Below are 12,985 nucleotides of genomic sequence, written 5' to 3'. Positions count from 1 at the left end.
GTGTGTGTGTGTGTGTGTGTGTGTGTGTGTATATATATATATATATATATATATATATATATATATATATATATATATATATATATATATATATATATATATATATATATATGTACACTATTATTTATTTAACTGCTATTAAAATATATTAATAATTAATCCTCTCTTCATACAATTTATAAAGTTTCAGGCCCGTAGCCAAAAGGGGTTCTGGTGGTTCGAAAGACCAAAAGTTGGATTGTTATTATGTATTTTTTTTTTTTCTGATTATTCAAACGGCTAAATTCTGACTGAGGAACACTTAATGTGCTGGCCAGTTTGTTATTTGCCTGTAGGCTTCAGTGTTTAATTCAAAACTAGTTTTAATAGAAAAAAAATTATAATATTGATAGATGATAATTAATTTGTATTTTAAAAATAAAAATCTTTCCATATTTTTTATTCGAAATTGTCATTATTTATAAAATTGTGATACAAAACTTACAGTTTAAATGTACAGTTGTAAATAAACACTTAAAATAGTCAAACAGTGATTTGAAAAAATTTGATGGTTGGAATGGTTGGAAATATTTTGGTACATCAGAAAGTGTGGTTATGATCACCATCGGACAAGCTAATCCAGCAAAAATTAGTTCTTAAAATGTCACAAAAAAAATGCATTATTTATACCTCATAATTAAATAAAAATCAGGTAAATAACTGCAAAAAGGTGTTTTTTCAGAAAACAAATAGCCGCCCCTTTCAATAAGCTGGTTACCTGATAGTGTAGTGTTTAATTAATAATGTAGTGTAATAATGTTTATTAACTGATAAAGAGAGAGTTTAATAAAGACTTCTGTTCATTTTAGCCACAGTGCAAATATAACATATATCAGAGATTAGGAGAACTGCAGGACCATTTACTTCAGCTGTTTATTCTGCAGTTGGTTTTCAGGGTGTATTAAGCAGGTCGCACACCAGAAACGCTGCTTGGCGGAGCGCCACGTAGCGCCATAGATTTCAGAATTCTAAACATAGGTTTCTATCAGGGTATACACACCGGCCCCGCAAGTCGGCAGCTGTCCGTGACGCACAGTCATGACTCAGGACATTGTTAAGCAGGTTGCACACCAAAAGCACCGCTCAGTGGCACGCCGCGTAGCGCCACACATTTTAGAATTCTAAACATAGGTTTCTATCAGGGTACACACACCGGCGCCGCAAGTCGGTGGCTGTCCGCGGCACCCAGCCACGACTCAGGACACTGTTCATTTCTCTGCCGCGCCACAGAGCGCCATCTGATTAGTTTCATGTTAAATATCATGCAAATGTCCGTGTCTGGTGTGTGATACTTTTAACTGTCATGTGCGCGCCGTGTTAATGCAATTGCACAAAACAACCAGGCAGGACAGAGACCACACTCTGAAAGCAAGCTTCAGTGCAGCTTGTAACTGGTCAGCTTTTAAGCTTGCAGGGCAACGAGCAGCAGTTGCAATTAATTAACCTCCTCTCCTCCACACCTAGCTGAGAAACAGGTAACAGAAAGAGAGAGGGGGAGAAAAGAAACCAAATACAACAATACATTCAAAACACCATAGAATATAGCATAGTTATCCCAATGTTCTTGTAAAATGTATTGAAGTTAGTGTGGTTATTAATAACAATAAATAGAGTACCTTTAATTTTTCAATCCAATGTTAAACTTAAAATAAGTTTGACTTCCCTTTTAGTGATCTTATTCTTCATATACACCCAGGCCAGCAATTGGATTTTTGTTGGCTCCAGACTTCCGGTCTCATTCATTTCCACTGATTTTTAGATGTTAAAAACAGCTCATTATGCTACTTTATGTAATAAACTGATATTTTCTTATCATATTATTTTAGTTTTTATGTATAGTCATGAACACGCTTGTTTGTTGAGCAAGTAGTTTGACTGTTTTCTGCTATTTATTATTCCTACACTGTAAAAATTGACAATGTACTTAGAGCACACTTGGTCGTGACATGTAAATGTGAGCGTGGAAAAAACAGCCGCACACGCATTCAAATCGATTTCAGAATCTTGGATATTGTCAGTGACTTTGTCACATTATAGGACTGCACAATATCATTATGTCATTTATGCAGTAGCCTTGGTAGGTCTACCATTACGTCCCTGAAAGATATCCGGAATGTAGCAGGTCATCTGCTTTGATGACGATGGAGACACCCTCCTACTTTTGGATTTACACAAATTACAGGGGTCGCCCCATTGAGCTCGGAAAATACAGAAATTCGTATCCGTAAAAATCACATCCCTGAATACTGTAAAAATTGTCAGTAATACTGTAAAATTTACAGCATTTTACAGTGTAGTCATTTTTCCCATTGGCACTGAATCAGAAGTTCTAAACAATCGAAAAAAAAAACGAGCGCTCTTCCTCATTGCAGAAAAAGGTCAATAGACTGAAAATAACTATAAATGTGCATGACATCACAGTTTTTACAATTTTACATATTAATACTGTAGTTTACTCAAAGATAGACAGTAGTTTTTTCAAAGCTTGCACAAATCTTTGCATTTTCATATCATTTTCAGGGCAAACTTCAACGACAATAAGTGATTGAATGAATGAATAACATTCACAGCACCTACTCTTAACACTATAGTCTCTTATTCTTTCAAATAAATGTGAATATTTGCATCGTTCATTATGATACAATGCAAAACCTCTCCGCCTCTCATTTCCCTTTCCTTGGCTCTTCTTCTGTAGAAGCATGATGGGCACTTCACCGTGATCCAGCTGGTTGGTATGCTGCGTGGCATTGCCTCAGGTATGATGTACCTGTCCGACATCGGCTATGTCCACCGAGACCTGGCAGCCCGAAATATTCTAGTGGATGACAACCTGGTGTGTAAGGTGTCGGACTTCGGTCTGTCCAGGGTGCTGGAGGACGACCCGGAGGCAGCTTACACCACCACAGTAAGCCACACATGCACCCTCTTCATTTACATTCAGGCCTGTTCACAGTTAATAACAATCCAGAGAGCCCAAGCTGATCCTCAGTCTCTGGAGCTTAGCAGCAATCTGCTTGTTGTGTGTTACTGAATTGGATTGAGTTTATCTAAGCAGTATAACATGAGATTAAGGGCTTACTCTGAAGACTGATTGAGTAATTAGTGTCATAATAAGATGCTAAGTGGGTCTGAATACATCTGAACTTTTTAATACAGGGTTTTAGTGTGGCACAAACTATTGCATTCCAAGAAAACTCTTATTTTACGCAAAAAGCAATCAGAATGGTTTTTAATTAGCTAGAAAAGCACAAAGTGATTGGTTGCTGGCAGTGTTTGGGGTAATGAATTGCAAGTAATGTGAGTTATATAATCTGATTACCTTTTTTCTAGTAACTACGCTGTAAAAGCCAAAAGGTTAAGGTAACTCAAACCAAAATCAAAACCAAAAAAGTTAAGGTAACTCAAAACTTAATCCATTTGAGTAAACGAAGTAATTTGAGCACAGTAAAACCCAATAAATAAAGAGAACTCAAACCAACTGAGTACTGTAAAACCCAATAAGTTAAGGCAACTCAAGCCTTTTGAGGAAACCAATTGCAACAAACCATTTGAGTTAAATAAAACAAAATCTCTAAGAGTAGCTGTGAACTTACTTCGTTTAAGTTGAAGTAATGAGGTATTTAATTAACTCATTACCTTCAACACTGAGTTCAAAACTCATTTCAAATGAGTAGAATTAACTTTCAGTCAATTTTGAATTACCTACACTCATTTCATTAGATTAAGTTGTCTGTTGGGTTTTACAGTGTAGTAAAGAAGCTTATTTCCCACTTACACTGACATTTTCTGAGATGTATTGATCAATTGATTGACTGGCCGTTCTTCTGTCCTCGTGTTGAGAGAAATCAAAAGTAAGGCAGATGTTTCTGAGCTCTGATAATCTTTTTTTTTTTTTTTGATGAGAGGCCTGTTGTACAAAAAAGGTCCAGATTGCAGAGTCAGTTTTGGATTGCCAAAGCCTAACAAATCCAACCTAGTTAAGATCAGGTTAATTTGTTTGCTTGATAGAAACATTCTTTATCAACTCTGGGTTTAACCCAAAGTTGTTCTGGACCACATGCAGCTGAAAGTGTGACACATGCAGCAAACAGCCAATCCACAACACATGAGTGCATGAGTTTGAGTCATTTCTCACAAGAGTCAGTGCAATTCACTTCTCTGTTGGAGATTAAGAGATATCATTATCAAAAATATATAAAACATTAATTACAATACATCTGTAAGACAGAAATAAACTTACATTTACAAACAGCTCAAAAGCTTTGCTGTATACATTAAAGAAAATGTATGTGAGTTAATATTTAATTGTAAATCTTAGTAAAATCATTACTAATCTTATTCGACAGTTCAAAACTATTTGCATATAGTGTTTGTCTGTGTGGTGTGAACTGGCATTAAAAATTAGATTTACTGTAGTTCTACTTTAAATGTGAACATTTATTCTTGCACAAAAAATAATATATTTATAATAATTAAAATTAATGAAAAAAAACATTTTATAAAAGGTTTCCTAATGTGAAGTCTAATGTTATTGTTTAATGTAACTTTTTTTAATTATTACAAACAGCCAAGTACAGATTGTAACTCAAAAGTTAATATTGTAATGCATTAATTTCAAAAGTAGCTAACTTACCCAAACATTTACTGATGGTTACTGACTTGTTATGTCAAGCCTCAAGCCTCACATGTACTGGGTTCAAATGCTAAACGTGAACAACAAATGGTGGTAACATACACTCACAGTGTGGTGTAATCAGTGCTGGGTAAGTTAATTCAAAAAGTAATTATTTCTCAGTTTCAATAAGGAATATGACTCAATACTGCTTAAAATCCTTATGAACCTCAATGCATAGGCTGAAGAATATATATATATTTTAATTCTTTACATTTGAGTCAAATGTGGCCTTTTCGCTTTATTAAAACAAACAAATTAACACAAAAATAATACAAAATATCAAAACATGAAACATTTCAAAGCATTGGCACCATTTCATACACAATATGTATTGTCACTCACTCATTTCTTACTTAATTCATTGCTTATTGTTTAAAAAGCACATGCAACTGTCTAACAAATGTAACCTAGTTTAAACAATTGTTGTCCAAAATACATTTGTATAACAATGTATATTACTCTTCTTCTCTGAATTAATTTATACACAACTGTGGAAATTATGTATTTAAGGCAAGTACATTTATAAGTAACTGTAATATAATTATCTAAAAATGGGCAGTGATCACTTACTTAACTTTTTGAGTGGATAAAGAGTTTATTTACAGAAATGAGTTACTTTGTAATTAATTACACCCAACGCTGGCTGTAATACTATTGAAAATTATAACTTATGTTAGAGGGACTTTTGTAAATGCAATTCTTTTGTCTTTAATGTGTGAGTGGAATAAATAAACAGTGCTGATAAACTTTTCTCAATTCAGATGATTAGAAGCTTGGACCTGAAAACATTTTTCCATGTTAACTAGTGGATTTTAGTAAAAAGAGAAGGTTTTGTTTTGCCAGGGGGGTAAAATCCCCATCCGCTGGACAGCTCCGGAGGCCATTGCGTACAGGAAGTTTTCCTCAGCCAGTGATGCGTGGAGTTACGGCATTGTCATGTGGGAAGTGATGTCATATGGGGAACGGCCCTACTGGGAGATGTCCAATCAAGATGTAAGTGACTTATGCCACTGATTTTATTTAGATGCGCAAAAAGGGGCTTTGCTATAGGCTGGTCAGAAATGTTGATCAGTTTATTCAGTTTATTGAGTTTAATCACACTTTTTTTGATGTACAGTAATGCAGTAACTGAAGTAGCTCTATTCTGATATTTAATCTGTATGAAAACAAAGAAGAGGCCACTTGAAAATTCTCTTTCATTTTTTTTTATTTGTAAATTACTGATGACATTTCTTCCCAGATTAAAGTACATGTTGTCATTTACAGCAAATACAGTTGAAGTCAAAATTACTGTATTAGTCCTCCTGCCATTTTTTTAAATCATGTACATCATATGCTGTTTAACAGAAAGATTCCCAATATTCTCAACAGTTTTAATAACTAATTTCCAGTAACTCCTTTTATTTTGCCATAAAGACAGTTTATAATATTATTCTAAATGTATAAAATTGTATCTTTTGCAAGATACTAGTATTCAGCCTAAAGTGAAATTTAAGTGCTTAAGTAGGCAAGATATGTTGTTTGTTCAATATCCAATTGAGTTTTTGAGGCTAATAATATTTATTTATTTATTTATTTATTTATTTATTTATTTATTATGCTTGCTTTTATTCTAGCCAAAATAAAAAGACAAAAAAATAAGACTCTCCAAAATAAAATTAAATAATATTATGAGAAATACTGTGAAATTGTCCTTGCTCCATTAAACATAAGCAAGGTCACTGGTAACATTCATTCATTTTCTTTTCAGCTTAGTCCCTTTTTAATCTGGGGTTGCCACAGTGGGTTCAACCACCAACTTATCCAGCATATTTTTTACGCAGCGGATGCCCTTCCAGCTGCAACCCATCTCTGGGAAACATCCATACACACTCATTCACACTCATACACTACAAACAATTTAGCTTACCCAATTCACCTGTACAGCATGTCTCGGGACTTGTGGGGGAAACCGGAGCACCTGGAGGAAACCCATGCGAACACTGGGAGAAAATGCAAACTCTTCACAGAAACGCCAACTGACCCAGCCAAGGCTCGAACCAGCGACCTTCTTGCTGCGAGGCGACATCACTACCTACTGCGCCACCGCATCGCCACACTAGTAACATAATTAGGAAAATATTTGAAAAAGAAAACAAAAATCACAGGAGGGCTATTCATATTGGCTTCAACTGTGTGTTTTCCCCAGAATGTTATAACTGTTGATGTTTTGCTGATGTGAGATTATTATACATACAACCAGGGCTTAATTTGTGCCAGAACAAGAAATCTGAAATCTGATCTGGCACCTCATTATACCGATCCCCCTCCTCACAAACACCCCCACCCTGCCCCGCTCTACTCCACAACCATGCAACACAACCGACAACCGACAATCAGTTTCATCCATGACACACACACCAATGCCCAACCCCAACACCCCAACCCGCAACAGTTTCATCTGACACCTCCAACCACCACACCCCGCTCTTCACTTTCGTCTGTGATACCTCTCCCTCTTCTGACCGCTAACTTATCCAGCATATGTTTTACACAGCATATGCCCTTCCAGCTGCAACCCAGTACTGAAAAGCATCCATACACACTCATTCACACACATACACTATGGCCAGTTTAGTTTATTCAATTTACCTGTAGCGCATGTCTTTGGATTGTGGGGAAAACCGGAGCCCTCGCAGGGAGAACATAACAAACACCACACAGAAATGCTAACTGACGCAGCTGGGACTCGAACCAATGGACCTTATTGCTGTGAGGCGCCAGTGCTAACCACTGAACCACCGTGTCACCCCCATAAAACATATATATTAATTAGTTAATACATACACATATGGAAAGCTCTAACTGGTTAAAGCACTACATGCCACTGATGGAATGAATCCCCAAAGCAGGTCGCACACCGAAAGCACCGTGACACGGTGCGACATGGCAGGGCACATGACAGTTAAAAGTATCACACACCAGACGCGGACTTTTGCATGATATTTAACATGAAACTAATCAGATGGCGCTCTGTCCTGAGTCATGGCTAGGCGCCGCGGACAGCCGCGATTTGCGGCGCCGGTGTGTGTACCCTGATAGAAACCTTTGTTTTGAATTCTGAAATGTATGGTTCTGCTTGGCGCTGCGTGTGCGTCCTGCTTAATACTGCATGTGATAATACTGCAACCAGTGATAAACTAGCCTATAGATTGTGTATCCCAGTAAGCTTGTGTGTGTTGTCCTGCAGGTGATTCTGTCTATAGAGGAGGGCTACAGGCTACCTGCACCCATGGGCTGCCCCGTGGCCCTGCACCAGCTCATGCTGCTCTGCTGGCAGAAGGAACGCAGCCGGAGACCACACTTTAATGACGTGGTCAGCTTCCTTGACAAGCTCATCCGCAATCCCAGCAGCCTCCTCACACTGGTGGAGGATGTAAATAGGTATGAACACCATCACAACAACATCTTCAAATCAATTCATTGCTTACTAGACTTTCCTTGTGGTTTTCCTGGTCTGTGGTGTAGTGCAGATTGGGAGGATTCAAACGCAACATTAAAACATATATCAATTAATTAACCAAACAAAAGCAGAACAAAACAGGTGACTGAGAACATCTTAGGGGACAATGGGAGTCAAATACTATGGTGTATATCAGGGGTGTCCAAAGTCAGTCCTGGAAGGCCGGTGACCTGCAGATTTTAGCTCCAACTTACTTCAACACACTGACCTGAAAGTTTCTAGTTCTGTATATCTAGTAAGAGCTTGATTAGCTGGTTCAGGAGTGTTTGGTTGAAGCTAAACTCTCCAGGACACTGGCCCTCTAGGACAGAGTTTGGAAACCCCTGGTTTTTATAGTGCAGGGAAACAATCAGGCTAAACAAGATAGAGAGACCATACCTATCAATCATCCCATTTTTCACGGGATTCTTCTGTATTTTACAATTCTCTCATTATTTTCCTGTTTTTTTCTCATATTTTTAATCTTTCTATGAAGGGTGGCAATAAACATTAAAAAGCTGATCCCCCCTATACGCAACTCCTACCGACAAACCACCAGGGAACGCCTCTTGCTCTTAAATGTGAATCAGTTCTGTGATTTCATTTTATTTAGTCATGAAAACAAGTTGAAGTAAATATAAAAACAGCGAGATTCCGTTCCTTTCCAGTACAGGTGTTGTTGCCCCTGGTATGCAAACCTCAAAATGAGTTTATGTAGCATTGCGTGACTGTCTGATGTGCTCCATAGTGATGAACAGACGCTGTTTCCCACATGGATTCTGTACACGTGATTTGAAGTTGAGCAAAAGTGGACACTCTGGGTTTTGGGTGCATGTTTGAACAGACATATACACATAATAATAATTATAATTATAATAAGATCTTGGTGGGTTTTCACCTAAACATGTTGATCTTGCTGAGTTGTCTTTAAACACAACACATTTTGTTTGAAATGAGCATTATTTCATTAAATTTTTAGATCTGTGCATTTTTTTAAGTGATCCCTCTGTTATTTAATGTAATCTGACAAAAAATCTAAATGAGAGATTCATTCGCTACTCTTTAATCAGAATGTAAAAGGTAAATGAGATTTGATAACTTAATTCAATTTCTTTATAATAGCTAATAATTTTAATAGGCTAAAATGTTGGCTAGTTTATTTGTAGGTTTTTCTAATGTATGCTATTTATTCAATCTTTTGTAAATAATAGTAATATTTAATATATATATATATATATATATATATATATATATATATATATATATATATATATATATATATATATATATATATATATATATATATATATATATATTACTGGCCATTTCAACTGTTTATTTACAATGAAACAGCTCCAAATTAACATATTTAGTCATTTTATTTCTTTTTTTAGATCGGGGTATCCCTTATTTTCACATCACAATATTGATAGATATGAGCGAGACGAGGACTGGTGACAATTAATAACTACAAAAAACGCGATAACTAAGGAGACGGGGCATGACAAAAGAATGACAAAACTAAACCGAAAGAAACAACACTGAAACAAGGCATGTACATAACAGTGGGAAATGTCTTCATGGCAAGAGAGAAAAAAAGAACAGCATACTTCCCCCAGTTGCTTGATTATATAAATAAGTGCAAACTTTTTTCTTTTCTTTTTTTCCCTTTTTATTTGCATTACATGTTTCTAAAACTATCGATGTAAATATTCAAATTAGGCAAATGAATGAATGAATATGCAACTTAAGTGGACATTCATGGCTCAGTGCAGGAAAAAAATAATAATTTTGAGAAAACTGCCTTTAAAAGTGTTGTAAATGAAATCTACAGAAACAAATTAATGAAGTGTGACAAAAGAAACACGTAAACATGTATTTTGGATGTTTTATTTATATTAGAGTGAAAAACAAAACTTAATGAAAAGCTAAATCACCCAAAATCTCAAAATTGAGAGGTGTAGGGGAAAACATGTGTAGGTTTGCCTGTAGTTCATGCTTGCAGTTCCTAAATGAATTTCATCTTGCCAAACTGTTGCTGTTTTACATACAGTGTTTGTTGCGTGTTTAAACAGCTTCCCAGAATCCCCTGAGGATCTGCCAGACTACCCTCTCTTCATATCTATCGGCGACTGGTTGGATTCCATCAAAATGAGTCAATACAAGAACAACTTCATTGCGGCAGGATACACAACCCTGGACTCCATATCCACCATGACCATTGAGTGAGTCTACTTCTGCATTAAGTTCTCTGTATTGGCTTTTGTATTTTGCACTCCATTTACCTATCATGAGGCATGATTGAATACCTTCAGTAGTGGGTGCAGGTTTATTTTAGTTCAAATAGTCAAAGGTACCAGAACAAGAAGACTTAAAGGAACCCCAGTTTTTTTTATATTTTGATAAAGAGTTTTAGGCTTTTGGAATATTAAATTATACAAATCCCTGTCCTGAAAATGAGTTGAGACATGTCGAAAAGGCTAAAATAAAATAAGTTCATACATTTTTTAATGAGTAAATTGATTAAATAAAATAAGTAAATTGAAAAATTGTTTCATTTTAAATTGTTTGGCCAGCGGAGAAATTAAAATGGTCGTGCCCAACTGAGCCTGGTTTCTCTCAAGGTTTTTTTTTCTTCACTTCCGCCTTTAGTGAAGTTTTTTTTTCCCTCTCCGCTGTCGCCACTGGCTTGCATGTTTCGGGATCTATGGAGGTGCGCATCGTTGGATTTGCTCTTCAGTATTTGGACTCTCAGTAGTGATTATTAAACCACACTGAACTGAGCTAAACTGAACTGAACTTAAACACTACAAACTGAACTACACTGTTCCAATTTACTATGACCTTTTATGTGAAGCTGCTTTGACACAATCTACATTGTATAAGCGCTATACAAATAAAGGTGAATTGAATTGAATTGAATTGAATTGAAAAATGAATGGTTAACAGGAGTGAATGACCTAGCAAAATAAATATAATTATATTTCGTTTTTTTCCCCTTTATACTCATGCAGTCGGTTTCAGATGTCTCACACATGATGTTTTGTCAACAGTGATGTAAGAAGAATTGGAGTGTCTCTGATTGGCCACCAGAGGAGGATAGTGAGCAGCATACAAGCACTACGACTGCAGTTCCTCCACGTCCAGCAGAGTGGCTTCCATGTATGAAAACACACACAGTACACACATATACATGTATTGGATTGTGCAAGCAAAGTTCTTCTGCATGAGTGATTATGCCACCTCCTAATGGTTAATGCGGTTATACTCATGGCAGGTACTATTAGGTAGTTTGGTCATTTATTTCACTAACATTGATGTCCCTTCAATAACAGACCAGTGTGTAAAACTCTACAAAATTAAAAAAAGATCTCCAGGTATTAAGACTGGATTGGCTTAAGATAATGTAAATTGTTTCTATTACTGAAATTTGTAGTAGAAACCCAGAAGAGATTTTCATTATTTAAAAAATCCACATATTTTTGATTGAGTGTGCAGTGCTTTCTCTATTAGTGACATCAAACTGTTGTACTCAGGGAGCTACTGGTGCTACCTAAAGTTATTTGTACTTTAGCACAACTTAGAAAATAAAATAATATGATGCCACATTGTGTTGCATTTAGATGACAGCTACTGAAAGAGCTTACATGCGGCGATGGATATAATTGTACACTTAAACCCAATGCCGTACCATAGATGTTTTTTAAACACAATGAGTCTAAATAGTCCTGGACATCGACTGAAATCCGCAAAAAGAAACTCTTTATGACAGAATTTAAACATTCCAACACTTTTTATGACACTAAAATCTATGAAGAATTATTAGGATTTTTTTAAAGTTTCTGTAAAATAACACCTTTAACACTATTTAAAAATAAGAGAACACTTTAGAATAATGGTCTGTTAGTTCATGTAATTACTAACATTACCTAAGTATAAATAACCTCGAAAGCATTTATTAATCATAGTTTAATAGTATTAATAATCAACATTTAATAAGGCGTTATTAAAATCCATAGTTGTGCTGATTAACATTCTAAATTTAACTTAAATAACATAAACTAATGTTAACAAAGATGAATAAATACAATAATAAATGTATTACTTATTCTTTGATCATGTTAATAAATACATTAACATTAAATAATGAACAATTATGTGTTTTAATTACTATAATTATGACAATATGTGTTACCTTATTTAAACAGTAAATATTTAAATAATAAATCTTCAATTATTTTTTCTACATATTTTAATAAATATTGTTGGAATATTGCTCTATAATTCCATGCAAGTTCAATACAAACTCAGAAGGCGGAGATCAATATCAAAAGTATTAGTAATTTATTAAGTGCAAATGAATAATTTGATTCTCAGAATTCTGGTATCCCCAATGCAATGCAAGAGTCAGGAGTTGCGCAACAACTTTCATTTCCTGATTCGCGCGTTTATACACAGCTGATATTAACATATGGAGTTTCCAGCCCTCATTTGGCCGCACCCATACATACGTCCTCTTTTTCTACTGATTCTCTGCACAACGACAAAAGCACAAGCCTTCTCAACTACAAACTCTGTGTTAGACAAACAGGCCTTTGCATTTCAATCAGCTTCATCTACTTCTGCAAAAATGCTTCATTAGTATGCAAGGCATATCACATTCAAGAGTAGTTGAATTAAGATTTCACCTTAAGCAATACAAATACAATTGTTTAATGAAAAGAAAAAGAGACAAAAATAATAATAAAATATATGTTACTTTCTCCAACAATATATATCAAGTAAAGTAC

The 12,985-nt window shown here is 35.4% G+C and overlaps 1 protein-coding gene across 2 annotated transcripts in view; it reads left to right on the top strand.

Moving 5' to 3' along the window:
- epha6 (eph receptor A6) overlaps positions 1-12,985 on the top strand; it is a 248,440-nt gene that overhangs the window by 233,872 nt on the left and 1,583 nt on the right. The window contains exons 13-17 of one of the 2 annotated variants that reach the window (XM_056458117.1): positions 2,735-2,944; positions 5,558-5,707; positions 7,944-8,137; positions 10,271-10,420; positions 11,249-11,357. In XM_056458117.1, coding sequence (XP_056314092.1) covers positions 2,735-2,944; positions 5,558-5,707; positions 7,944-8,137; positions 10,271-10,420; positions 11,249-11,357 — 813 coding nt within the window. Of the gene's footprint in view, positions 1-2,734; positions 2,945-5,542; positions 5,708-7,943; positions 8,138-10,270; positions 10,421-11,248; positions 11,358-12,985 lie in introns of both variants that reach the window. The other variant, XM_056458109.1, reaches the window with a different exon arrangement.

This window comes from Danio aesculapii, chromosome 1 (genome assembly GCF_903798145.1).
Source record: "Danio aesculapii chromosome 1, fDanAes4.1, whole genome shotgun sequence".
NCBI lineage: Eukaryota > Metazoa > Chordata > Actinopteri > Cypriniformes > Danionidae > Danio > Danio aesculapii.
This window is presented reverse-complemented; position numbering and strand designations above follow the sequence as displayed.